Source organism: Melitaea cinxia, chromosome 9 (assembly GCF_905220565.1).
Source record: "Melitaea cinxia chromosome 9, ilMelCinx1.1, whole genome shotgun sequence".
In the NCBI taxonomy this organism is placed as follows: domain Eukaryota; kingdom Metazoa; phylum Arthropoda; class Insecta; order Lepidoptera; family Nymphalidae; genus Melitaea; species Melitaea cinxia.
The window spans coordinates 4,372,901-4,400,662 of NC_059402.1; the positions used below are offsets into that span (position 1 = coordinate 4,372,901).

General features: G+C 33.7%; 1 protein-coding gene across 1 annotated transcript; it reads left to right on the plus strand.

Annotated features, from left to right (window-relative positions):
* Positions 1-4,283: 4,283 nt before the first annotated feature.
* LOC123656561 (G-protein coupled receptor Mth2-like) lies at positions 4,284-23,910 on the plus strand. Its single transcript, XM_045592232.1, has 8 exons — positions 4,284-4,710; positions 9,486-9,681; positions 10,703-10,882; positions 11,396-11,474; positions 13,539-13,726; positions 14,518-14,686; positions 15,679-15,861; positions 22,888-23,910. The coding sequence occupies exons 1-8, from the start codon at positions 4,315-4,317 to the stop codon at positions 23,039-23,041; spliced, it is 1,545 nt and encodes a 514-aa protein (XP_045448188.1). The 5' UTR covers positions 4,284-4,314; the 3' UTR covers positions 23,042-23,910.
* The last annotated feature ends 3,852 nt before the right edge of the window (positions 23,911-27,762 follow it).

Here is a 27,762-nt window from a genome sequence, read left to right on the forward strand (position 1 = left end):
TAAATGAACTCAAACTGTTAGACCGATTTAGAAAAGTCTTTCATCAGTAGAACGCTACGTCATCAATGAGTGACAGACTTTTATTCAATGGAAGAAAACAGCAGCCCAACAAGCGAAGAGCTAGTTCGATGTAATATGAGTATAGGTGTCATGTTTTACTTTCAGTCATTTTTTTTTTCTTTATGAACAACTACATAAAACGATGTTCGGGTTCCAGACATTTCCATTATGTATAACTAAGATAATATTTTTTTTTACTGTATAAGCTTGGGGGAATTAATTCAATATAGCCTTCACAAACAAGTCATTTGCCACATCCTTATTTGCATTGGTAAAATATCACTTCAGCCTATCGCAGGCCACCGCTGAACAAAGGCATCCACAAGGCACAGCAGGAATTTCCTGATTCATTTCCTCGACCTTACAGAAGATCACAGCTAAATAATACTGTTTTCAAGCAGTATTGTGTTCCTGTTGGTGAGTAAGGTGACCAGAGCTATTGGGGATTGGGTCGGCAACGTGCTTGCGATGCTTCTAGTGTTGCAGGCGTCTATAAGCTACGGTAATCTCTTACCATCAGGTGAGGCGTACACTTGTTTGTCGACCTAGTGGTATATAAAAAAAAGCTCGCGCCAAAAATGGCGTAAACTCGTGTGTTTTGCCCATAGTCACCACGCTGGGCAGGCGGGTTGGTGACTGCAGGGCTGGCTTTGTCGCACCGAAGACGATGCTGCTCGTCTGCGGCCTGTGTATTTCAAAGCCAGCAGTTGGATGGTTATCCCACCATCGGTCGGCTTTTTAAGTTCTAAGGTAGTAGTGGAACTGTGTTCTCCCTTAGTCGCCTCTTACGACAGCCACAGGAAGAGAGGGGGTGGCTATATTCTTTACTGCCGTTGCCACACAGCTTAACAATCTCTCGGCTCGACTGCAACAATCGTAACTAGGTAATAAACAATCTTAACAATAAAATAAACTGTTGTTTAAACTTTCATGATCAACGTATAACGTCATTACGCGATTTACTATTGGGCGGCTTAAATGAGTGCTTCCGACGATTCAGTTTCGGCACCAATTTGTACAAGACGAAAGTTATGTTGAACAATCAAGTCATACCAAGACCGGTACCGGTCGATGGTACTCTTCTCAAAGTTGTTTATGATTGTGTCAGCCTATTTTTTTTTTACGTAGAGAAACTCTTCATATACACACTTCGGCGAGTGGGCATCGGAATGGTGTGTCAGACTCCTACTGAATAAAAACCTCCACGTGTGTTCCGCCGATGCACATATGAGTATATAGTGAGATCGCGGGGATGCTTTAGCATTCTTCCGCAAATAGGATACATAAAACATATTAGTCAACAAAAAAAAGTTAACTCTCAGTATATTAATATAATTATTATTTCCAGAGTGGACAGTTATGCATGAAGCTCATAAATTCATACATACAATAGGACACCGTAGATAATTTCTGTTTGACTACGACATTAAACTCAACCATTTTAGCTACAGCTTCGTTTCTAGAAGAGCGACTGCATTAAAAAAATGTTGTACCTCATTCAGAGAGTCAATCATTACGTGAAATAGCTCTTTGTTACTGAAATAAATATTATTTTAATTTTTCATTACATTCACCATTCTTAACTAACGTTTTTGTGTCTCAGGACAATTTATTTCTAGCAAACAAGAAAGTATTAGTATAGTATGTTTGTATGTAAATTTCAAAATATGGGTAAACTTATTTTTTTCCACAGAGTAATCCGATATTTGAATATACTAAAAATTTGTAATACCAATAAACAATAATAACAATGGTTGAAGTATCTTTGTAATATATTGTATTCTAGCTGTGCTCACGACTTCTTACGCATGGATTTTAACATAAAGTTATTATTCAGTTCGCAGAGCTATAAAATAAATAATTTTTAAAATAAAAGTACCCTAAGTTACTCCTTATTACATCAACTATCGGCCAGTGGAAGTTCCATCAAAATCGGTCCAGCCGTTTCAGAGATTAGCTGGAATAAACAGACAGACAAAAATTGTAAAAAGTGTTATTTTTTAAAGCGGTTATTTTAATATTACAAACAGACACTCTAATTATATTTATTTGTATAGATTTTACATTTATAATTAACTTACATTTAGAGTAAGCAGAAATTTCTCATTAATACTGTTCATTTTGTATACTGATAAAAGGCGGAAAACAATTTTTGTTACACTTTTGGATACAAACTAATATGTAATTAATTTAATCTATTAATAAAAATGGAATTCAATACATATAATACAAATTATTATTTGTTACGTCTTTGACGGAAATAAATTAATAAAATTTAGATCAACATCGCTTGACAACAGTGTTTTGAAACAATTTCCTTAACCAACTTGAATGTAACTGCTAATTAATAAGTATAATCTTGAAAGAAAACCAACAAAAAGAAGCAAGGTATCATCATCATCATCACTTCAGCCTATGGCAGAACTTATTTCTCGAGTATCATCTTGAGAACATTACTTTTCAGAGGTGCATGATTTATTCGTTATATATAGAGGCCATATTGTTAGAAGAACTGACAACCAATGGGGAAGAATGTCTTCAAATGGCGACCACGTTTACCTACATAAATATGGTTAATTACAATGTACGGTAACACAATATAGTTTTTAGTAAAAAATCAATTCTTTTGCACAAATTAATTATCGAAAGCGTTCTAGGTTCAGCTTACATCTACTACAGAATACAACAAGTGCACCATGCAAAGCCAGAGCCAAGACTCCTTAGCCGCGGTTGCTCCAGTCCTCTTGGATATGTCAGAATTACTCAAGTAATATGATGAGTAAGGGTAGGTAAGTATCGAATGTTGTTCTAGGTGGCGTGACCGCTGCATCTGTTGTTTATGAATTCCTTACTAATTGCGTACGGCGGAGTAGGTACCGTCATGTACATCTAAATTAAAAAAATCGTGCCACGATGTATGTTAGTGATAAATTAAGAAAGTACTGAACCAATTTTTATTAAATTTAAAAACTTGTAAGATAGGATAGTTTTTATCTCAATTATTGATTAAGTTTCAGTTCTCAGTTATTATTAAGTACATTAGGTTGGATGGGATTACATCAAAAACCATAATTTATTAATTGTATTTCTTCTGTTGAGATCTCGGTTTGAATTTAGAGTTAGCCAATTTATTATTAGGGCAAGTTTTAATTATCGAAAATCGTAGTTTAAGGTTGGTATTTAAGTTCAAAAGAGAACTGGACATTCATATCTTTCGTTGTTGATAATTGTTGATCATCTTTTGTTTTTAGTCGAATAGGAAGTAAATTTTTTTTTACTGCAGCACACACTAATAATATGGCAATTTGTTCATAATCATCCATATACTTTTAAGGTGTGAGTTCAAACAAGAACTGAGTGAATTTTATACACCATTAATAAATTGCAGGGTCAAACATTCAACGTTGCAGGCAGAAGTGGCAGTGGGCTGGTCACCTGTAAATCAGGATCGATGGCCGTAATTGGAGCAGACGTGTTTTGGAGTGGAGACCGCATCTTGGCAATCGCAGTGTTGGACGTCCTCCGGCCCGTTAGACCGACGATCTACATAAGATTGCTGGTGTAGGCTGGATGAGGATTGCGAAAAACCGAGATGTCTGGCGTGAACTTGGGGTGGCCTATGTAAAGGACCCAGTAAGGGACTTCAATAGACTGAAGTGAAGTGAAATGATTTTTAATCCGGTAGCGACAATCCGCGTTGCATTATAGGTTGCGCCTCCCGCCTAGTTAAGGCCGCTGCATACGTAACGTGCACGAGCCGGCATTGGAACGTAAACGGAGCGTGAGTTAATAAGCACCGACGGGGATTTTTAATGCATATGCACCGTGACAGTAACTCGATCACAGGAAAATGCACGTTCTTCCCTACTTTAGCACCCCGAAGCGAACGAAGCGGCTGTGAATACGTAGCGGAATCATGGACGGGACGAGGCACGTTTGGGATGGGACGTGCTAAACATCGTCGCCGACGATATTTTTTTCTCTTCTTTCGTTTCACGTTCCCGTCTCGTCCGTGCATCCATTACGTATGCCCTTTCGTTTACATTTTCTATGAAACGATATTTCCAAAACTCACGTCCCATTCCGTCTGGGTATAAACAAGTTACGTATACATCGGCCCTTAATTTCCTATTAATAATAAATTGTGTGTATTTTAATAGGATCGTCATTTAACCGCAAATTATAACACAATAAGGATCACAATTCAAGAATTATTCATTATTTCTATGTATATGTTATAAAGAGCACGTAACAATGGTCAAGTCGTTATTACTGATATTACTTATTTCATTTTCGTTGATTACGGCTTTTGATGATAGATATTTAACATTTGGTCTGCCAAGTATTGTTCTCGATGAAACCGATAACGTTCAAACGATTTGTGAAGCGAGAAAGTGTATTAGAAAGTGTTGCCCGAAAGATCAATATTATATCAAGGCAGATTCAAGCTGTATGCAAATCGAAGGAAATTTTGACTTTTCAAATATATCTGTTTACGACGATAACGATTATTCGTTGAAAATAAATAAAACGTTGAGTGACATATTTCTTCTAGAGCCTGAAAAATTTTTTGAAACATTTGAAGATCAAAGTTTTGTAGCTATAATGTATGTACCATCGGATTACAATTTTCCAACATATCTGACAGAAGTAAGTACGATATTTATATAACCTTAACTACCTAAGAAAGTTTTGATACTCAGTATTAAGTGCTTTATTAATAACAGTTATGTATGCATGGAACATTTTGTATATAAATATTGATGAAACTACAGCATAGCACCATCCAACATATTACTTTGTACTTTATACTTATTCAAAATCGGTTTTCAAAATTTCTTTGCATTTACTGTTTTTATATTAAACTGTTTTCATTAAAAAAAAAAGAAGTATACCAGTAAGTAAATTCTGTATATTATCTTCAGATTTCATCATAAGACCGTTACTAATTAATTTCTTTCATCGCCACTATTTCTTATGAGATGGACTCCAGAAACCTATGTTGAGAATACTATTTCAAGTACAATTTTAAGTAAAACAGTATTTTTTTTAATTAGTTTTTTTTTAATCCGTTTACATGTTTATATTAACATTATGTTCTCAACATTTTTAAAACGACTTTCAAGAGTTTTTAAAATTAAATCTTACATTACATTTTCAAATGAATAAGGATAAATGTGTTTAAATACTAATTAAACGGCTGTTGGTTCGATGAAATATTAAGTACACACTGTATTTGTCATTTAAAAGACGATATTTATTTTTAAACATGACGTCAGACAGATTGCTTGACACAGTTAGGAAATTAAAGTAATTCGTGGAGTTTCCAGATTGATTATATTACAAAGACACTCTTTGATATAGTAATATCTTATTTACTAATTACTACATAAGTAGCCTTAAAATAAAGTTTTGTATTGCTGAAATCGAAAATAACGAACTAACATAGAAACTTTCAACCTCTATTTTACTTCTTTAAGCGTAGAAATCCAAAACTAATGGAACACGTTTCATGTCTCTAACATCAAATATAACGGACTTCCAAACAGATTTTCAACCGGTATTTCACACACTTAGGGGATGAATTTCGAAAAATTCTTTCTTACAAAATGAAGCTTATCACGTTGACTTCGATTTCCAGGATATATTCGGGAAAATTACGTGATTGTATATTCTGCGTACCGAGTCTCAGACTCGTGTGCTCTCGACAAATGCAGTTGTCTATAAAAAATTTCCGTTATTATGAATTTATGAATTTCTCCGTTATTATGAAATCTATCTCATTACTCGTCACAGTATCAGGGCTCTGTCATGTCTACTGCCTTGGGGGTTTCTTATTAAAAAAGGGAATTTGTCAAAACCCCTTAGACTCGAGAAAGTTAGCTAGTATCTGTCGCTTATGATACCTGCGTGCCAATTTGTGTGGTCCGCTTTTCAATTCTGTTCAGTCTTATACTCCCATTTTGGCCTTAAAGTCTTCCTTAACAACTAAGTTTAGTAACTTTAGCAGAAGTAGTACCAGCCTTTGGCATTTACTCATACGTAGCCTCGATTTCATCGTCAGGGCTTGATGAGCACGGCACATATTTGTATACCTGTGTCGCTTTCAGGGAGTACTAGTCAATGAATTTAAGTACTAGATGCGCTATCCGGGTCGACACACTGCTGACTTTCACGACGCTAGAAGCTCATGGACCAGAAAATACCAAATCACCTTCACAGAAACAGAACAAGTGACTGAAGTCGAAGATTATTTCCGTTTAATCGCCGTTTCTTCTAACTATCTTACTCACTTAACTTTATATCATAAATTATTTAGGCTGAGCGTTGATTTGTCAGTCTAGATTAAATTCTCATCTCTCATTCTTTAAATCGTCAAACCTTTTTAGCTTTCTATCTGGACGTAACTAAAACAAACACAAAATTTTAAATGGGGGTGGCCAAAATGCATCAATTAAATTGGTTAAACTGTTGTTGATATTAGGGTGCATAAATAGATAGAAAAATTCTTATTGATAAATTCTAAAAATCATTTTAAGTATTCCATTTTTTTAGTATTTTAAATTTAAAAGTTTTACTTATATTTGGTCCATGTCCATGTACAGACAGCGGCCGGTTATATTTTTAATAATTTGTATTGATCATTAACGACACATTATTGCCTAAAATATATATTATGTCAATCACTGGCTTTTCCTTTTTTATCAAAAAATTCCTGCTTAACATAGACAAAATAAATTATCTAGTTTCGAATTATTATTATTTTTTAGTTTTTTGTTATTATGTGGGTGTGTGTGATATACCGTTACCTTATTACTGACTGTACTACGTGTAATTGTTCCACTATCAATAGTATTTCCGGTCTTCTATGCGTGTAAATGGAATAACCCTATAAGATTTATAGTGAACACAAAGTTCTCGTTAGTTATGTGCGTTTTATTCTTTAACAAAACAAGGAAAATTTAATCTATAAACAATGTTCAGAGCGTATACACTATATTGTATGAGGATTTAAGCAAATCTTCGCATGGTAGTTATCGAACTTATTTTATCGATTGGTTTCACCAGTAGTTACTTATCCATATATTTTAGAGATGATTGTCTTAATTGTCTTCATATTATATTCGCTTCAGCCTGTAATATCCCACTACTGGGCATAGGCCTCTTTCCCCATGTAGAAGAAGGATCAGAGCATAATCCACCACGCTGCTCCAATGTGGGTTGGCGGATATATTCCCTACTATGAGTAACGATCGCTATCAGGTGTACATGATAAAAACTGGGACCGACGGCTTAACGTGCTCTCCGAGGCACCGTGGGGAGATCCACAAGGACTGCACAAACACCCAGACCACGGCAAACACCTGTATGGCCAATACAAATGTTTATCATGTAGGGATCGAACCCGCATCCACCAGCGCAACAGGTACAATCAATGGCTGTAACCGTTGCGCCAACGCAGCTATATATCAATGATTATTTAAAGCAAATAAATTAACCTACGATTAAAAATTGAAAAGGCCCTTCCTATACATACTTTTATCACCAATCGTTCAACCATCAAACCATCTTAATGGATCTAAATAAAAAGTGTTGTGGTTAATAATTTTTAATTGGTATCAACAGCCCAAAAATATTTTAGCCAATAATATAATATAAGTTATAAGTCCAAGAACAACAAAGTACCGTAAGAATTTTAGCTCTTCCTGGACGAACCGACTTTGTCTTTAGCTAACTAATGTCGTTTAGTAGATTTGACATGTTGTTGGAGAAAATTCAGCACTCCTTCGTCCAGCATTCTGCACTCCTTTTTTATATACACAATTCGCACAATTTGCGTAAAAAGGGATACAAAGTTTTTCTTCACGTGTTATATACTAGTGGTCGCCCAGTGGTTGAAATTCGACCATTATAAATTTAAATTATAAATTTGAACATTACTAAGGTTTTGTTTTCTAAAACTATAATTCTATAATAATAAACAAAAGAGTACATAAGTGTGTTTTTTTTTAAGTATCTTTATGGTTAATTTTAAATAAATATTACCACTCTGCACTCCTTCTATATATGAACTATAAGTGTGAGAAATTTCATACTCGTCTATCCACGCAATTTTCGTAAAAAGGGGTACAAAGTTTTTGCTTCACGTATTAATATATAAAAGATGTATACATATACAGACTTACAATTTTTTAACACTAGCTACTTATCATTTTTATAAAACATTTATTAAAATCTCACAATTAATGTTCACAGAAAAAATTAAACCAGTTCGATCCTATTTTCTAAAGATAAAATTTTATCATTTAATAGTAAGTATTATGGGGGCTCGATAATAATTCATTCACGAAGTTGGTATCTTTCAGTACTAAATTCTTTATTGAGAGGCAAAAGAACTTTAAAAGTAACACTAGCAACATGTATCTTACGAGTATGTCCCAAAAAATATTTCCTAAGCTGCATGCTTACTAAAATTTATAAAACTCGTACATCTTATTAGTTTCGAGGTATTTCCAATCATATCGTTAATCATAGGTTTAATCATGTTGTAACAATATTCACATGAAATTTTCATAATTTCGATCTTTCGAGTTATTGTCCTTAATTATTTACCCAAAACATATCTTCTGTCTTTTTGGTTTAACTGTGTCCTCCTCGTACCACAAAACGCGATTCATGGAAATGCCGCAATATTGCTATCATTTAACAAAAAGTTTATCATTAATAGGGAAGAAAGATGCATTTCAGTATGAAATATAATTATTGAAAACATGTTATCTCGAAACATGTATTCGTATAAGACTGGTTAACGCTACCGGCTAACGCGAAAAGAAGTAAGGTAGTTCAAATTAAGTAGACTTGGAGGACATGTAGTTGGAGACGTCATTAGACCAAGATATCAAATATAAGAAAAGCTCGTTAATTGAGTGTAAAGCAGTAAGCGATTCCAAATTGTCTTAAAGTCATGACTACAATGGCAAATTCAGTAAATTGAGTTCCTTATTTCATTTTGCACGTGGAACACTATTAAGTTAGTAAACGTAATAGTAATATTACTATTAAGTTTGGCCATACAGTTGTTTGCCGTGGTCTGGGTGTTTGTGTAGTCCCTGTTGGTTTCTCCACCGTGACTTGGAGAGCACGCTAAGTCGTCGGTCCCGTTTGTTATCATGTACATCTGATAGCGATCGTTACTCATAATAGGGAATATATTCGCCAACCCGCATTGGAGCAGCGTAGTGGATTAAGCTCTGATCCTTCTCCTACATTGGAAAAGAGGCTTATGTCCATCAGTGAGTTATTACAGGCTGAAGCGATAATATTATTTACTTATCGGGAAAAGAATAATAGATTAAGTTAAACACTTCTTCTATCGTTGAATCGTTTTGTCAAAAATGTTTTAACATCGTCTCCATTTACTTCAGTATTTCAACACAACCGAATCACCTTTATGTTTTCAGAGTGGAAAACTCTACATGGAAACACCAAATGCATACAAAAGATGGACGCTTGTGGATCATTTCTGCATAGAATACGAAGTCAATGAAACTATAATACCTAAATATTGGACATTTACTAACACATATTCTCTTCAAAAACCGAGTGTTTATTATACTATTGGTAAGTAAGCCTACTAAGTAGTGGTAAATATATAACATATAAAGTGTAAGTAAATATATAAAAAATAAGTAGCTGTAGTAAACGCTTACATGCCTTTTTTTTACGTCGGGAAAATCCATCATGGATACCCTCCAGCGCGGGGGCGCCAGAGGGTTATGTCAGACTCCTACTGACTAAAAACCACCACGTGTTAGCAGTCATCCGCCTGGGTCGGGCGAGATGGGGTCGCGCTAGCATTCGCCACCTTGCCTCAGCGGTAGGCCCGGACAAAGCCTCCGGGCCCCGGCATAATGGTGGGGTGACCTCGCTCACAACAAGGCCACCCCTCAGACGTATGGGGTCGTGTCGTCCGGCCGGCCTAAGTCCGCCGACCCCACTATTACGAGGGGGGGAGGAGGTGGGCAAACCGCCTTCTCCTTGCCCCCGTACGTCTGCGCCGGAGTGGGCCAGCAGAGGCGTCTTCCTCTCTGGCCCGCTCCGCGTTCTCCTTCTGCGTCATTACCTCTTCGCAGAAGGAGACCGCCGCCTGCAAACGCTTACATGCCTGAATTAACATAAAATATTCCCAATTTATATTTTAATTTAAATACTCCCTGAAAATCTATCAATTATTAGAATTTCTTATAATTGGAGATATTACTTTATTTGTAGCTATCTGCTGTATCGTCTTATTTTTAATCCACATTCTCACTATTATATTATATTATTATTACGTGTGTGTCTGCATAAAGTTAAAAATCTTTGAAATAAAAATAATAATTTAATTTAACACAATTAATAGAAAATAAAACTAGTAATTATTGTATTAAAAAGGACAGCTTTAGACGATTTAAGGTGACTTATTGTTGATTAAAAGCCTCAGAAGAAAAATTAAATTGCAGGTGTTTGTTTATATTTGTATTTAAATGGTGTTTAAGATGTTTTAGTCATTTGAATGTGGAAGAAATCAAAATCTTGAAATAAGACTGACAACTAATTAGAACCGTATTAATCACAGCTATTATTTATTTTTTCTTTCTAGAACTGATAGTTTCAGCAGTATTTTTGTTAATCGTCCTATTAGTGTACATTCTCCTACCAGAGCTACGGAACCTCGTGGGTTTGGTTTTAATGGCCTACGTCTTAAGTCTGATGGGTGCCTTTCTCTCATTAGCCTCATTGCAAATGGGAGATTATACTGTTCCAGAATGCCTTTGTCTAAGTAAGTTTTTAATGTTTCCAAATTGCCTAAACTTTATACAATCACTAGCTGACTCGGCAAAGGTTGTCTTGCCGCTAAACGCTATTGAAAAATAGGGGTTTGTGGTAGAAGGGTGAAAATTTAGGGTTGTAGTTATTTTTCAACGCCAAATCATAATAAATAAAAAAAATAATTTATCTAAAAATTAAAAAAAAATTAGGCGTAGACTACCCTTAACATTTAGGGGGATGAAAAATAAATGTTGTTTGATTCTCAGACCTACCCAATATGCACACAAAATTTCGCCCGTTTCGGAGGAGTTTAACTACAAACACCGCGACACGAGAATTTTATATATTAGATTATTTACCTAAATCACCTCATAAAGTTTGATCTTCGAAATACACTGGAACTCATCGAAAAATGGTTTTAAATCTTAGTAATTTGTTTTATTTTATAAAGCTTTTCTTAGCGATCTAGTTTATTATTTGTTCATGTTGTTGCTTCCACTAATTAATAGAAACCCATTTTCAGCTGCTATAACATATTTTTCCTTCCTGGCGACTTTTTGCTGGATGAACGTCATGTCATATGACATTTGGTGGACTTTCCGGTGAGTTAAAAATTAATACAGGCTTTATACTCAACTAATTAGCCAAAGGCTAAAAAAATACAGATAAAAATATTTTTTCCCAAGAATTTATCTCTGAGGCATCCCGCAAGGTATTCTTTTGCAGTTACTCGTGTACTTATCAATTTTAGCTATCCGCTGTCTGTTGCTTAGGTAAGACTTAAGTTTGTCCATAGCTGAACCTGAAATTAAATCATGGTTGACAGTATCGAAGGCTTTCTTCAGATCTATAAATACGCCTAAAATGATATTTTATTGATCTATACTCGTTTAATATTAGTAACAAGTTCGACTGTAGCAGCTAATGTACTGCCACCTACCCTAAATTAAAATGCCGTTCAATAGTTCGTTCGTCGTACGGTAAATATCACAACTCAGACCAGGTCTACATATTGTTTCACACTACTCCACTTCCCATATCCTTTATACCGCAGGGGCCATATCATTTTATAAGGAGTAAATTCCAAATATACTAATGTTATAAAGTTAAAAGCACTGTTTTTAGTGGATAAAAGTCCGAACCTTTTTCTATGTAAAGAATGAATCCTATACCGAACATAAGGATGTCACAGGCTATATCAGGCCCTATCATGGAACCATTTGAGGTTTGATAATTATTAAAATTTTTCATTGTTGGAAATATTATTAAATAACATCTTTTCAAAACAAACGCCATAAATATTTATATACTATCAATAGTACTTTAATAGAGTTACAACAATATCAATATCAAGCTTTGTAGTTAAAACCTAACTAGAAAATAAAAAACCTAGTGTATGGTCACTAAGGCCCCTTTTTTATATAGCAACCCTATCAATTTCTAATGAGTGAAATTAGTTCTATTTTATTCCGCAATATGGCGAGGTTCGTTATTTTTCTCGTCAGGCCTTATATGATATCATCTTACTTTCATTGATTTATACATTAATTTTATTATACCTAATACTTGAAATAAATAATACCTATAACTATCTAAAGAATAAAAATGCATTCTAAATTCATTTTACTGGTCATCTATACATACCACTATTACATACCAGGGTCTAACTAAGTCCTTTTTTAAAAAGCAACAAATGATAGATATAATTGTGGGTAAAAGAATGAATGTATAATGAGTTCTCGTGCGTTCTTTTAACCCCGCTTTTTTTACCCAACAGTAGGTACTACTTTTTGACTATTTCAACTATGTAAACATGTACTTTAGAGATAATCTACGACTTTCACTTGCTAACAATAGTGGATTAATTTTTTTTTATAGTCTGTTAATTTTTTTTACACAACTAGAGCGGTAAATAAGCATACGGCTCATCTGATGGTAAGAGATTACCGTAACTTATAGACGCCTGAAACTCCAGATGCATCGCAAGCGCGTTGTAGATGCTACCCCCAATTCGGCAAGGAGCTCTAGTTACCTTACTCACCAACAGGAACACAACACTGCCTGAAAGCAGTATTATTTAACTGTGTTTGTTCTGTCTTCTGAAAGGTCGAGGTATTACCCCAGTCGGGCTCCATTTTTTGAGCAGGTTTCTTTAAAAGTTACAATACTAAAAAATACTTACCAGTTACTATTTGGGTCATCGAGGCTATAAACTTTTTTATAGACTAAAAAACCTACTTGACAATCAACAAAAAACACACTTTTTTTAATTTTTTTTTTTTTTTGGGCTTTTCGAGCCCCTTCACCTTTTATTCCCCTCAGATATCTCAACACTGCAATATTAACCAAATAAAAGTAACTATATGTGCAACTCAATCTGTTGTTAAATGTTTTTTCAAATATCGAATTCAACGGACAATTTTCAAGTCAAATAATGCATGAGTATCTCGTCGTGTAGTTGCTAACTACACGACTACAGGAGTAGGTGAAATAGATTAGACCATACGTTTTTTGGCTAATAAACTAAAACTCATTTCATAAAATGTTAGAATTGGTTTCAAGATTGTTTTACGATATTACGATACGATATTTAATTCCATAAATATACAAATACCATAGAATCACTTCTTTCGATTATTTATAAAAACTATAAAACATTATTTCAGAGGCTACGCAAAAGCGAGGCCAATTCACAGACGTGGAGAAAAGTTTAAGTTTGCCATGTATTGTCTGTATGCGTGGGGTGTTCCGTTCTTGATGGCCATTTTCTTGGTGGTGATCAACAATACTGACTTGTCTGATATGCCTTGGTTCATTAAACCTCAGATACCTCAACAAGGATGCTTTTTAGAAGGTATATATTTTATGAATAAAACATTTTAAATACAAAAGAATATGAAAAAATTACATTTTTTTTTTATAGAATTTCTTGACTTTACTCAGTTATGTATTTATTCAAAATCTACAAACCTGAACTTCGTGCTATTCATAATATAAAATAATAAAATATAGTATATAAATCATCATTTCAGCAGATTGCAGTCCATTGTTGGACATAGGCCTCCACAAGTTCGTACCAAAAATATCGTGAGCTCATGTGTGTTGCCCATAGTCACCACGCTGGGCAGACGGATCGGTGACCGTAGGGGTGGCTTTGTCGCACCGAAGACGCTGCTGCCCGTCTTCGGCCTGTGTATTTCAAAGCCAGCGGTTGGATGGAAGGTGGTAGTGGATCTGTGCTATCCCTTAGTCGCCTCTTACGACACCCACGGGAAGAGATGGGGTATATAAATAAAATAGTGATTTTATAGGTCTGGTCGAAAGTTTGTTGACAGCACATTTGCAAATATGCAAGTTTGACTGACCTAAATATTCTTAAAGAATTTAACGTTATTTAATGCGAAACTATCTAAATTAAATGAGAAATAAGTTCATAATCGTTCGAGGTGTAATTACAAATTTCGAAGCCTGAGTGGTATTTAACGGATGTATCGTTTTAATAAAAAAGAAATCAAGGAATGTTATGAGATTTTATTATACTATTAACAGAATGTAAGAGAATTATTTAAAAATTTCCTTCAAGCATGTAGAAAAACTCCGAATCTTTTAATATTCTAATATACCTTCGTACATTTCTATTTTTAGATGGACAAAAATTGGTCTATCTCTACATCCCGATGTTAATATTGATCATATGTAACTGGTTGTTCTTCCTAATGACGGCCTTTAATATCTGGAGATTAAATCGTGCAACAGCTGTACTGGATTCGGCATGCGCCGGTAGCCCTGCCGCTCATCGCAATCAAAGGAACCGGTACTTTATTAATAATTTTACTATCCAAAAGTTTTCGAATACTACTTTGGGTTGCATTTTCATGTCACATTCTTTAACTTATTTAATAATTACATTCCCGTTATACAGGTTGCCCGGTAAATAGCACGACAAAAAAGGAGGAAGGTAGACGAAAGGTTCACTTAAAACATATTAAAAAATAACCGTTTCACCGTTCTTAAGTTTTTTTTTTTTTTAGTAAAAGTAACTTAATGCTGTAAGAGGCATTACATTGTTTTTTTTCAGTGCTGGAGACAAAGTTGAGTAAAACAATTTGCAAAAAATAAAATACAATGTATTAATATAATTCTTTTTGTCGACGTTCCATAATTGTGTTTACCGAAAATGATATTTGAAATAATAAATCAACCCCCTTGTATGTATGAGTCGCCTGAGTGAGTATTTGACATGTTCCAAGTCTTCACGGTCGAGCGTTCCGATTTGGGTGTCGAGGATATTTGTGTTGGTCATAAGTGTAGAGAGCGAGCTCTTGAACTTAGACCAGTTTGCCTTGTGACTTTTGTAGAGGAAGGTGGATGAGTTAGTGTGTTGTCTAGTGGTGTTGTATGAATGAGAGGGATTGTAGTTGAGTGTATAGTCTATTGTGTTGTGTTGAGATGACGGGCAAGCTTCCATGTTCACCTTCCAGTCAGTGATGTGATTGTGTATGGGATATGTGGCGAGTATGATGTCGATAATAGAGGAGCGATAAATAAATAAAAACAATATGTAGTAATCTCTACGCACAGCAACAAAAGATAGATAAGATAATATGATTTTTTCCACATAATTACAAAAAAAAAAAATTAAAACGGTGAAACTTTTACGAAGGTTATTTTAAATACGTTGTAGGTGAGCCTTTCGTCTACCTTCCCCTTTCTTTGACTTGCTATTTACCGGACACCCTGAACATAATATTATATGTGAAATTACGTATTCCCTTCTTATATAATATAGTTTTGTCATTGTTACAGATTAATGGTTTATCTTAAATTGTCAGTTATTATGGGGATCAACTGGTTGCTTGAGGTGGTTAGTTATGCGACACCGAATCTAACTATATGGACATTTACTGATTCATACAATCTTCTTATTGGTCTCTCAATATTTTTGATTTTTGTTTGTAAGAAGAAAATTTATAGAAAGCTGTACGACAGGTAAGTTTATATTTATGTCAGATATATCATTTTTTTTTTAAGTTATTCTATTATTTTGTGGGACACTAACTTATATTTATTAACTTATTTTTTAAGATTTTACAAACTAGCGACCCGCCGCGGCAACGCATGGTTGCAAAAACTATCAGTGTTCCTCTACTATATTATGCATGTATTAACATATAATGATATAAACCATCCTCTAGAACCACTCTATTTACTAAAGAAAACCGCATCAAAATACGTTGCGTAGTTTTAAAGATCTAAGCGTAAGAGTGTGAAGAATTTATTATTAAAAAAGATGTCATCATTACAGCCTATACAGTCCACTGCTGGACATAGGCCTTCACAAGTTCGCGCCAAAAATAACGTGAACTCATGTGTGTTGCCCATAGTCACGACGCTGGGCAGGCGGGTTGGTGACCGCAGGGCTGGCTTTGTCGCACCGAAGACGCTGCTGCCCGTCTACGGCCTGTGTATTTCAAAGCCAGCAGTTGGATGGTTATCCCGCCACCGGTCGGCTTTTTAAGTTCCAAGGTGGTAGCGGAACCGTGTTATCCCTCAGTCGCCTCTTACGACACCCACTGGAAGAGAGGGGGTGGCCATATTCTTTAGTACCGTAGCCACACAGTTTATTTATTAATATTTATTAAAAAAGATGTAATGATAAGCATATCAAAATTGAAATTCTTAGTATGTATTGTATTGTATTGCACATAATTGTTAGTCGTCTTCATCGCGGAAAAGAATAATAGAATGTTATATAGTATATTTCAACAGTAAAAGTTCACAACAAGAGTACGTTAGAGATATTGAAAAGCTTCAGCTTACATACGATACGTCATTTTTATACAGTAACTCTACTAGGATTCTTTTACCAGTAGTCTAGACTGCGCTGTTGTAATATATTGTTGAGTTATTACTAAAAGCCATCAACAATAATAAAACAATTTTGATAGGTAATTGTCGAACCGCTTGATCTCGAACTAATATTTATTACAAAATAACAGAGTTGTATTTATGTTACAATTCTATTTCATATTTTCCTACTAACTTAGTATTTAATAATAACTGACTCTAAGTCATTTGTAATAACAATAAATGATTAATTGTTATCAATCCGCTTGTTATTTTAAATACTGTAAATACATTTACATTATTTTATTAAAGTTGTTTATTATTTATTATTTATTTCCTCTACAAAACTTCAACTTTAGACTTTAAAAAAAAGTATTTGTTAAGGAACGTCTCACATTTTCATTGCGGTGCAACTCTATAACGATTCACATCGTGTGATCCATGCTTAATTATCGGTTATCGGTGTGAAGTGTTTATAAACTGTGAGTGCAATAGACAATCAGTGGTGTGACAGAACGTTAGCTATATAAGACAATAATTTGACATTTGAACCTCTCTTTCCCATATTTCTTCTCGTCGTACGAAGTGTTTGCCTAAACAATGTAATCTTGATAATACAGTAATCTATTCTCTCAAATCTTTCATTTTCTCCATTTCAACAAACAAACAAATTAAAATACAAGCAAAGCAACACAACGAAACATTTGGCGCCCGAACAAAAGACTTCAAAATCAACCCAAGATCCAAGGAACACATGGCCGACGTCTTCTGCCGAGCAGTGATGCACCTCGCAGCATGATAAGATAAGTGCCCTATATTCATCCAAACCCATGATTCCCAATCCTAATCAATCCTATTTTTAATAATCATGATTACCAATCCTAAATCCTAATCCATCCTAATCTCTTAAATTTATATTTCCATTTCTACTATTTCCATTTATATTTCAAAATTAGCATTCCGCTATTGCAAATTTACAATGATTTTTGGTTTAATTTCTTAATTGCCGTACTACAATAAACAAACATGTGTTCTTATATTCAATTTTCTTGTTCGAATTTCTTCATTTAATACAAATTTACAATAATATTTTTCAACTTAACCTCTAAATTTCTTTCATCAATGCATTAAAATTAATATTTCACAATAACTTCTTATTCCAAATTTCTTTCATTAAGACATTAAATTTAATATTTTATAACAGTAGTTTTCAATTTACTTGCATATTATTTTTATTCTAAATTTACTAAATAAATTAAATTTAATGTTTTATATTACTAGTTTAACCGCTTCAGATTTTTATTTCTTTAAGGTGTGTCACACCTAATACAAATGTTTTCCATACATTATTACAAATGTTTATTCAATACTTCATACAATTTAATTACATTTAACTTTTTTTTAATTCCATTACTTAATACAAATTAAACTTAACATTCTATTATATTAGATTTCGAGTCAACAGCATCAAATTTTTTATACAACTACGATAATACAAATGTTTATACAATACTTAATTCAATTTAATTACATTTAACTTTTTATAAATTCCCTTACTTGATACAACATTAACTTAACAACTTAATTCAATTCATTTCAAAGTTAATTCAATTCATTTCAAAATTAATTCAATTCTAAAGGCGATATTGAGCCTCAATCCTATTTATTGTGCGATGCTTAGACGATTTGGCCGACTATTTCAGCGTTGCGGTACATGAAGTGCACCAACGTGGTTGGGGCTTCTGCCATCTTGTCTTGCCGCTACGCGCCTGTCTTCTATGTGTCGTCGATTGAGGAGCTTCAGCTAAGACATTTGCATCATTTCATTTTATTTTTTTCTTTTGAGGTGTCTTGTAATTAATTAACTTAAATTCAATAGTAGTTTATATTATTCTAGTTCATAGTCATATTCAAATTCAAATAACTTTAGTATTAATCCAGTTCAAATTCAAATAACTTTAGTATTAATCCAGTTCATATTCAAACAATTTTAGTATTAATCCAGTTCATATTCATATACAAATACAAATAACTTTAATATTATTCATATACAAATAATTTTAGTATTATTCTAGTTCATACAGTTTTCTATTTTCAATAATTACATTTTTTCTAAAATATTTTCTATCTATATTTTTCACAATGTCCGAACCTTCAGTATCAACTATGAACAAAGAATCCGGGATAAAGGTTTTAATTGTAAAGCGCAGTTCTATAAAAGGACAAATTACTAAATTCAAAAACTATTTAGACAAGATTACAAGGCAATCTCAACTGACGGGTATCGAAGTCGCTGAGCTTTCACTGAAGCTCAGTCGCTTTGAGAATCTGTCCGCTAAATACGATGAGCTGCAAACTCAAATTGAACTAATAAATGCTGACAATTTAGACGAAGAGCTCGATGAGCGTGAATGCATTGAGCAAGATTTCATATTATGTACCGCGATGGCAAAAAATATCATTGAAGAACAAAATGAATTAAAGAATTTAGAACAGGATAAGAGACGCCGTGAGTCCTTATTCCAAGATGCTCAATGTGGTCGCGATCATAATGAAAATTGTATAACCTTGCCGCAAATACAAATTGCAAAGTTTGATGGTTCGTTCTTCCGTTGGTTAGAGTTTCGAGATACTTTTAATAATTTAGTTCACAACAATAGTCGCATTTCATTGATTCAAAAATTTCATTATTTAATTTCTTATTTGGAAGGCGATGCAGCTCGTGTAATTTCAAACATTGAGGTTTCCGCAGCCAACTATAATAGCGCTTATCAATTACTTTATGAACGTTACAATAACAAAAGATTACTTGTAAATTATCACATTAAATCATTATTCAATATTGAAAAAATAAACCGCGAATCGGACACTTCATTACGCTCTTTAGTCGATCATGTTTCAAAAAATTTACGCGCTTTGGCTTACCTAGGTCAACCTACTGATCACTGGGACACGTTAATTATATATTTGGTTTCATCTAAACTCGATACGCAAACACTTGTCAAATGGGAAGAGCTACGCAATAGTTTAGGTGAAATCCCTAGTTTATCCGAATTCAATAAGTTTTTGATTGATAGGGCTTATGTTCTTGAATGTACGCGTCACAATAGGAATGATCAAGGTTCTAGTTTTCATAATAACATTTCAACAAATAATAATAGTAAAATGCAACATTCAAGGCCTGTCAATTATCATTATAATCATCACATTAAGCGTGATCGACCTATTTCAAATTCATTTATTACTACTAATCAAAACGACAATAGCACTTTGTCTAAGTGTGTTGTCTGCAATCAAAATCATAGGATTTATGATTGCCAATTATTCAAATCAAAGTCCAGAAAGGACAAACTAAACGATGTTTCGAAGTACAAATTATGTATTAATTGTTTAAGGCAGGGTCACTCTTTAGTCGAATGTCGATTAGGGCCATGCAAAATGTGTAAGAAACGACACAATACTCTATTGCATCCAGTTGACGCACCAAAGGTCAACAGTGCCTCTGGCGAGGTCTCTGAAACTGTAGTAAACTTTTCAAACAAAAATTCAAATAAAGTTTTATTGACTACTGCCCAAGTATACATTTTGAATCCAATCACTAAAGAGCCTCTTAAGGTACGGGCCTTGTTGGATTCAGGCAGCCAGTCATCCTTCATTACAAAATCTCTTCAACAAAAACTTTCAATCAATTCAAATCCAATTTCTACAAATGTTATTGGTATCGGTCACTCAGATAAACAAACAAAGGAAAGCTGTGTGATCCAATTAAAATCCATTCACAATAATTATAAGACTAAATTAAATTGTCTTGTGCTTGATAGGCTGATTGGGAATCTGCCTAAGGCACCTATAAATATACAACAATTAAATATACCATCGCACTTGCATTTAGCTGACCCCGATTTCAATCAGCCTGCTCCTATTGATATACTAATAGGAGCCGATCTTTTCTGGCAACTCTTAAAGAATGAACGTATTTCTTTAGGTGCAAACAAGCCTACATTACAATATTCCAGTTTCGGTTGGTTGATTGGTGGTCCTATTTCATATCAAGCTAAACAAGTATTTTGCAATAATTCAATTATCAATGATAACCTCCCAAAGAAAAACAAAATTACCAATTTATTAACAAAATTTTGGAAGCTAGAAAAGCTTCACAACAAAACTATTCTAAGCGAAAAAGAATTAGCCTGTGAGAACCATTTTCGGTCTCACACTTCACGGCTTCCTTCTGGCAGGTCTAGTGTCAGGCTTCCATTACGCAATTCTCCTGATTGTCTAAGTGCAACATACAACTTGGCGAAAGGGCGATTATTAAATTTAGAAAAACGTTTCAAAAAATATATTTCATTAAAATCTCAATACATACATTTCATGAGAGAATTTCAAAGTTTAGGCCATCTGTCGGAATCTACGGCTGCTTTACCAGATCCTTCTTATTTTTGTCATCATGCTGTCTCTAAAACATCCAACTAATCTACTAAGCTTAGAGTCATATTTGATAGTTCCGCTTTCTCTTCTTCTGGTTTTTCAATCAATGGTTTGCTAATGGTTGTACAACACAACATTCAGGATTCTCTTTTCTCCATTTTAATTCCAGTTAGTTACGGTTGATTTATGGAGAGAAGATGAGTCCCTACAAATCAAGGCAATGTCACTAAATACTGTCACTTGCTGCACCGCAAGTGCCAGCTATTTAAGTACGCGATGTCTAGGCCAGTTAGGAGATGAATGCGACGATAGTTTTATCAAAATTATTATACAAAAGGATTTTTATGTAGATGACTTATCAAAAGATGCCTTCATCATGATTTTTGCATAGATTTGTTTCGCGCCGCGGTAGGCCAGCGGACATCTATTCCAATAGCAAACGCAATTTTGTAGGAGCGGCAAGAGAGCTCAGTAAATTCACCGATATACAAAACATCGCGTTAACTGAATTTACAGCTCAGCAAGGCATCAAAATTTAAACTCATTCTGTCTTACGCTCCTCACTTCGGCGGCATATGGGAGGCCGGTGTGACCGGCAAAATATCATATCAACAATGCATCACACAAACAAACATATATATAATATATAAACGAGTCATGGGAGTTCTCATTTAACTTTTGAAGAAATTTTAACTTTTAAAGCGATTTTAACTTTGTTTGCACGAGTGGAGGCTACTTTGAATAGTCGTCCCTTGTGCCCATTATCCATGTTCCCTTGACGATTTCCTTTTCCTTTCCCCAGGGCACTTCTTAATCAGAAGACTACTAAAATGAGCTGCCGGCTCGCGCCTTGGAGAATGAAAGGGAGCCACAATTGAAACGCTACGCACGACTCGAGCAAATCAGGCAACATTTCTGGCTGAGGTGGCAAAAGGAGTACATCTGCGAACTACAAATACGTACAAAATGGAAAACAAACAAGGCTAAACTTAAGGTTGGAGACTTGGTGCTCCTCAGCGAAGACTCACTGCCACCGTTATGCTGGAGTACCGGACGAGTAACCAGGCTATATCCAGGGCCAGATGGGATTCCTCGTGTTGCTGATGTTCAGACCACGGTGGGTTGTTATCGCCGTCCTCTGGTTCGCCTCTGCCCGTTACTCGACGATGAAGACACAGAGTTGAAGAATCTGGATTCTTCAACGGGGGGAGTATGTTAAGGAACGTCTCACATTTTCATTGCGGTGCAACTCTATAACGATTCACATCGTGTGATCCATGCTTAATTATCGGTTATCGGTGTGAAGTGTTTATAAACTGTGAGTGCAATAGACAATCAGTGGTGTGACAGAACGTTAGCTATATAAGACAATAATTTGACATTTGAACCTCTCTTTCCCATATTTCTTCTCGTCGTACGAAGTGTTTGCCTAAACAATGTAATCTTGATAATACAGTAATCTATTCTCTCAAATCTTTCATTTTCTCCATTTCAACAAACAAACAAATTAAAATACAAGCAAAGCAACACAACGAAACAGTATTCAAGTATTAATTGTTTTTTTTTTTTTTTTTGTTTTGTTTTTACCTTGTTAAATGATGTAGGTGGTCATTATTTCAAACAAGGCAGTAGAGTTTACTTGAGTCGAAAAGTTAATACAGTCTACTGAGTAGACAATAACTTTTTAACTCAGAGTTAAATAATAATTAGATTTAATATTTGTCTGTATATTTGCAGATATTGTGGATACTTCAGCCGTGAGCCGAGACTCAGCAAAAGCCATGCAACAAGCAGTAGCACGATTGAATCGAACGTCAGTCAAGATATTCCATTACAAGTTTCCACTCATCCCAATGGAGTCAGTGGACGAGGTTTTAAAAAAGAATTTTGAAACCATAATAACAACTATTAGCAGTTAAGAGAAACTGTAAAAACAGCTTTAAGCACTATAATATTTAAGGAATAAAAATTAAAGTAAAAATCTCTATAAGATACAATTCACGTGTATGTATTTTACGTGTGTATATTTTATTTTATAACTAACCTTATAGTCTATTCGCGTTAAGGAAATAATGAGTCATCGCTGTGACTTGTCAAATTGTAGTTAATTTTAACGCTGTATTAAAATTGTAATAAAATTATCCAGTTTATCAAAGCCATTCAGACATGTTGTCCAATTCACTACGATATAATTGGTTAAGGGGCTTGGCTTAGCTGAAGACACATTTTCTCAACGAAATTTGAATGTAACTATTTTTAAGATAAAATAAATAACATGAGAGGCTACATTCGTAATAAATACCCTTTTTAGGAAAGTATGTACAAAAGTCAGATGTTTTAGTTCTGAATTTTGTAAGTTAATTTTCGTCATATAATACACTATTATTTCTTTATTCATGAAATCCGATTACAACATAAGTTCCTAATAAGTTATTGGAGATACTTGTTGTGGAAATGACTCGTAACTTCCCAAGTCTTTATCTAAGATTTCATGCAAACAGTAACAATATGACATATTTATCAAAAACAAAGTTTTTTTTAGTAAGCAAATGGTGTTTTATAAGTGTATGAATGTGATCAAGAATGTGTTTATGTGTGTGTGTTTGTGCGTGTCTACGTACTTTTTTTATGCTATTCTAACCAATATCTTTTCTACATCCTCATGCGTACAATATCGCTTAACCTTAACCACTCCGTTGTAAGCTATCCTATATTTAATTATATTTAAAAAATTTGACAAAAATTACACACATACAATTATTTCCTTCCGTTTTTCTTCTTAATTCGTAATGTTATTTTTAGTAATATGTACTAGTTTTATTAAAAAATATGACAACATACCACAAAATAATGCATTATGGTTACTTTACGATTAGCTATTTTTTTGGCGTGATAACGTCTAATAACTCGATGAACGCGGCATGCACGAAAAAGAATGACCCATTGTCCCGTTACGCTCATTGTACGCTTGCGCCGCATCTATCTCTCTTCCACTCGATTGGCCTATGCGTCCGAAGTGATGTTTTGTTATGACGTTGTCACGTTAAACTATCGTCCGTAAACCAACTTTACACAACCATTTTTTTTATATCTTCATAGTATAGTATAGTAGTATATATGTGTATAGTAGTATGTATAGTAATATAGTATAATGGTGATTGTAGTTAATATTGTTATATAATATTAACTGATCTTCGTATCTATAATTATGTTTTTATACTTTCATATGAATAAAAGTCACACGGAAACATATTTTTATCGATTCCCACTATAATATGATAGTCATACTTAAAAATACTCTAGCTTCGAACATATATGTACATACACATATTATGTTATGTTATATATCTTTATTTTTATCAACGCGTTTTTTATTTTATTTTTAATTTCGTATTAATAAACCTCAAATTTCTTGACGCTTTTGTCGTTTTATCATTATAATTTAAAATTATACCTATTTCCTGAATTTTCATAACTAAGCTAACATTTAAATATGTCTATTATATATCTTATTTTAATGTGATATTTGTTTGTTATAAAAGTTTAAAATCATGCAAAGAATACTTATAATTTTTGCTGTGTTTTATAAGCTTTATATACATTTTGATTATCAATTTTTACATAATTCCATACCAAAAAAAAAAAGTAAGAGTACTCCTAATGTAAAACCGCTAACTAATTGTAATACAAATTTGAATCCAGTCTGCGATAACTGATGTGCCTTTACAATTCAAAATACAAATACTTTTGTACCATTTTTAAGTAGGACCTTTAGCAAATGTTTATACTACTAGAACTTTATTGTGTATAAAGAAAAAAATGATAGAGAATGGAACATAGCAAGGGATTTATTAATTTGAAGAAAAGAAGGGAAAATACAAATATGTAGTAATAATGGCAGTGCAACAAAAACAATCTATGGTTTGCACTGTGCAAGGTATTTCTCTATTTAGCATAAGATTGTTGAAAAGAGGTTAAAATAGTTTTTACTACTATTGGATGTTTGCTCTATATGTAAAGATTAATCTATTTTTTTTTTGTATTTTCTTAAAATTACTTTTTTATTATTTTTTGTTTTTGTTTTAATGGATAGGCAGATTACTTATTAAGGAAGTCATAATATGTTCAAGAGTTCGTTTCTTATAAAAAAAAATAGTATGTCTATTGTACAATACAAAATGCATCCTTATCGTCAATATCGTGACCTCTTCCATTTAAGATTAGGCAGACGTTTATGGAACTAAAGTCAACCACAACTACATCAGAATGATCTTAAATGATAATCTTACCAATAAACCTTAAAGAGTACAACTGTATAGCGTATTTTATTAAATTGAAAATGTATTGATTGTAATTATATTCAATGTAATCACAAGATTATGAAAATATATAATAAATAATGATAGATGTAAGAGATAATATACCTAAAAATAAACACACTCAACAATACACTTGTGTTTTTAATGTGTAATTTAGTTAAGAGAAAAGGACCCGGTTTAGAAACGACCTTCACGCACCTTTTTAATGGATGAACTTTATATCTACTATATAAAATTATATATGGTATATTAAAAATAGGTCAGGCTGTAATCAAACCACTACATGTTTACTAAATAAATCTTACATCAACGACCACTCTCATTGCGAGTACGATAAAGGGTTGTCTGCTAAATTTGGTTTGAATGGCAATTGGCGAATTTTTAAAAGCTCTTACTATAGACTATAATAAATTATTCGCCAGCGAAAGACGAATCGTTATCATTCATACTACATACGAAGGTACTACGTTTAAAATTTTCATGATTAATATCAAGTAGCATTAAATTTCGAAGAATAAATCAATTAACAAATCGAAAAATCTTGAAATATTTATGAGACAACATTTAAAGTATTCCTTTTTCTATTAATAATTGTGTTTGCGCGCAAACGAAAAAAAAACCGACTTCAATTACATCGACAATTAATACTACGTAAGTAGACGAAAACATTTAACAAACGCACTGGTCGATTTCTCTGGGATTGCATCATTAAATCCTGGTATTCTTATCGTGGTACCACACTTGGGATATCTCCTCCCAACAAAAAAAGAATTATCAAAATCGATTCATTTACGACGAAGTTGTCCCCGAACATACATTACATACATATATATATGGTCGAATCGAGTAACCTCCTCGTTTTTTGAAGTCAGTTAAAAAAAGAAATGAATAGTAGTTAATGAATTAAACCGTGCTAAATGAGATAAAAGTATCTAGAGCTTAGCATGAACTCAAATCATATTCCACGTTATTTTCATTCAAACAAAGAGACAAATAAATATACATATTTAGCGAACGTTTTCATTAAGTATAAGTTAGGGTTAAGTGTTCTCCAAAAAATTTTCCATCTATCATCAATGTACAAATTTTGACAGCTTTATTGTAAATACAAGTGTTAAAAAAAATCTCCCAAAACCCTTTTTTCCATCTTTACTTGTAATTCAGCATATTTATATTTTACTAAATGTAACATTTTCGATACTCCGTACAAACTTAGAAACTCAAACGAAAAATATAATATTCGGCTTATGAAATTAGTTTCGCATTTTCTTTTTTTTTTTTAATAAATTTGTACACAGACAACACAAAGTATTTAAAAAGTGACATTTTAAAAATGATAGGGAACAACAAGTGACGAATGTAGAGCTGCGTAACCAAGCTCTCTTGTAATCAATACTGGCGCTTTTAACGTTATTTTTAGATGCATCCAAGCTCAGGCATCTAGATCCTTCCAGATCACCTGAGAGAAGCATACTGTCGGAACGAGATAGAATCAACGATCAATACTGTAGAGCTACGGTTTCAACGTGTGGGCGGTTCAACAATTATTTCAATACCTATGATACGAATAATTTTGAACGATATTAATTATGGATAATTGCGATGACTCTAGGAGGATTTTGATGCCCAATAAAACACGACATGCCAAAAATTAATATGAAATATCCAAATTTATTTATTTACAATAATATTATAAATAATATTAAAAATAGAAATGTATTACCGGAATTATGTATGCGCATAACTTCCGCACGAACTAAATAGCTTTTTTAATTAACACATTTAATTATTACATTATTTACACATTTAATTAATTCAGTTTGTTATTGTCAGGGTGTCAGTTTGAATAAAAAAAATTGAAAAATCGAGACATTCACGGAAAAAAGTATAGTGGTACAAAATTCACCGGGTCAGCTTGTATAATATATAATGTATCAACCTTTTCTAAATTGTAGTCCTGGTATTAAATTTTAATTATTATTTACAAACACGATAAATGTTATCATAGACACCTGATAGCAATTGTTTCTTGTAGAAGGGAATATGTCCGCCAAACTGCAGTGGATCAGCGTGGTGGATTAAGCTCCGACCCTATTTTTTTCATACGTGGGGAAAATCCATCATAGATCCAGTGCAGGGGCGCCAGAGGGTTATGTCTGACTCCTCATCATTACAGCCTTTACAGTCGACTACTGGACATAGGCCTCCACAAATTTACGCCAAAAATAGCGTGATCCCATGTGTTTTGCCCATAGTCATCACGCTGGGCAAGCGGGTTGGTGACCGCAGGGCT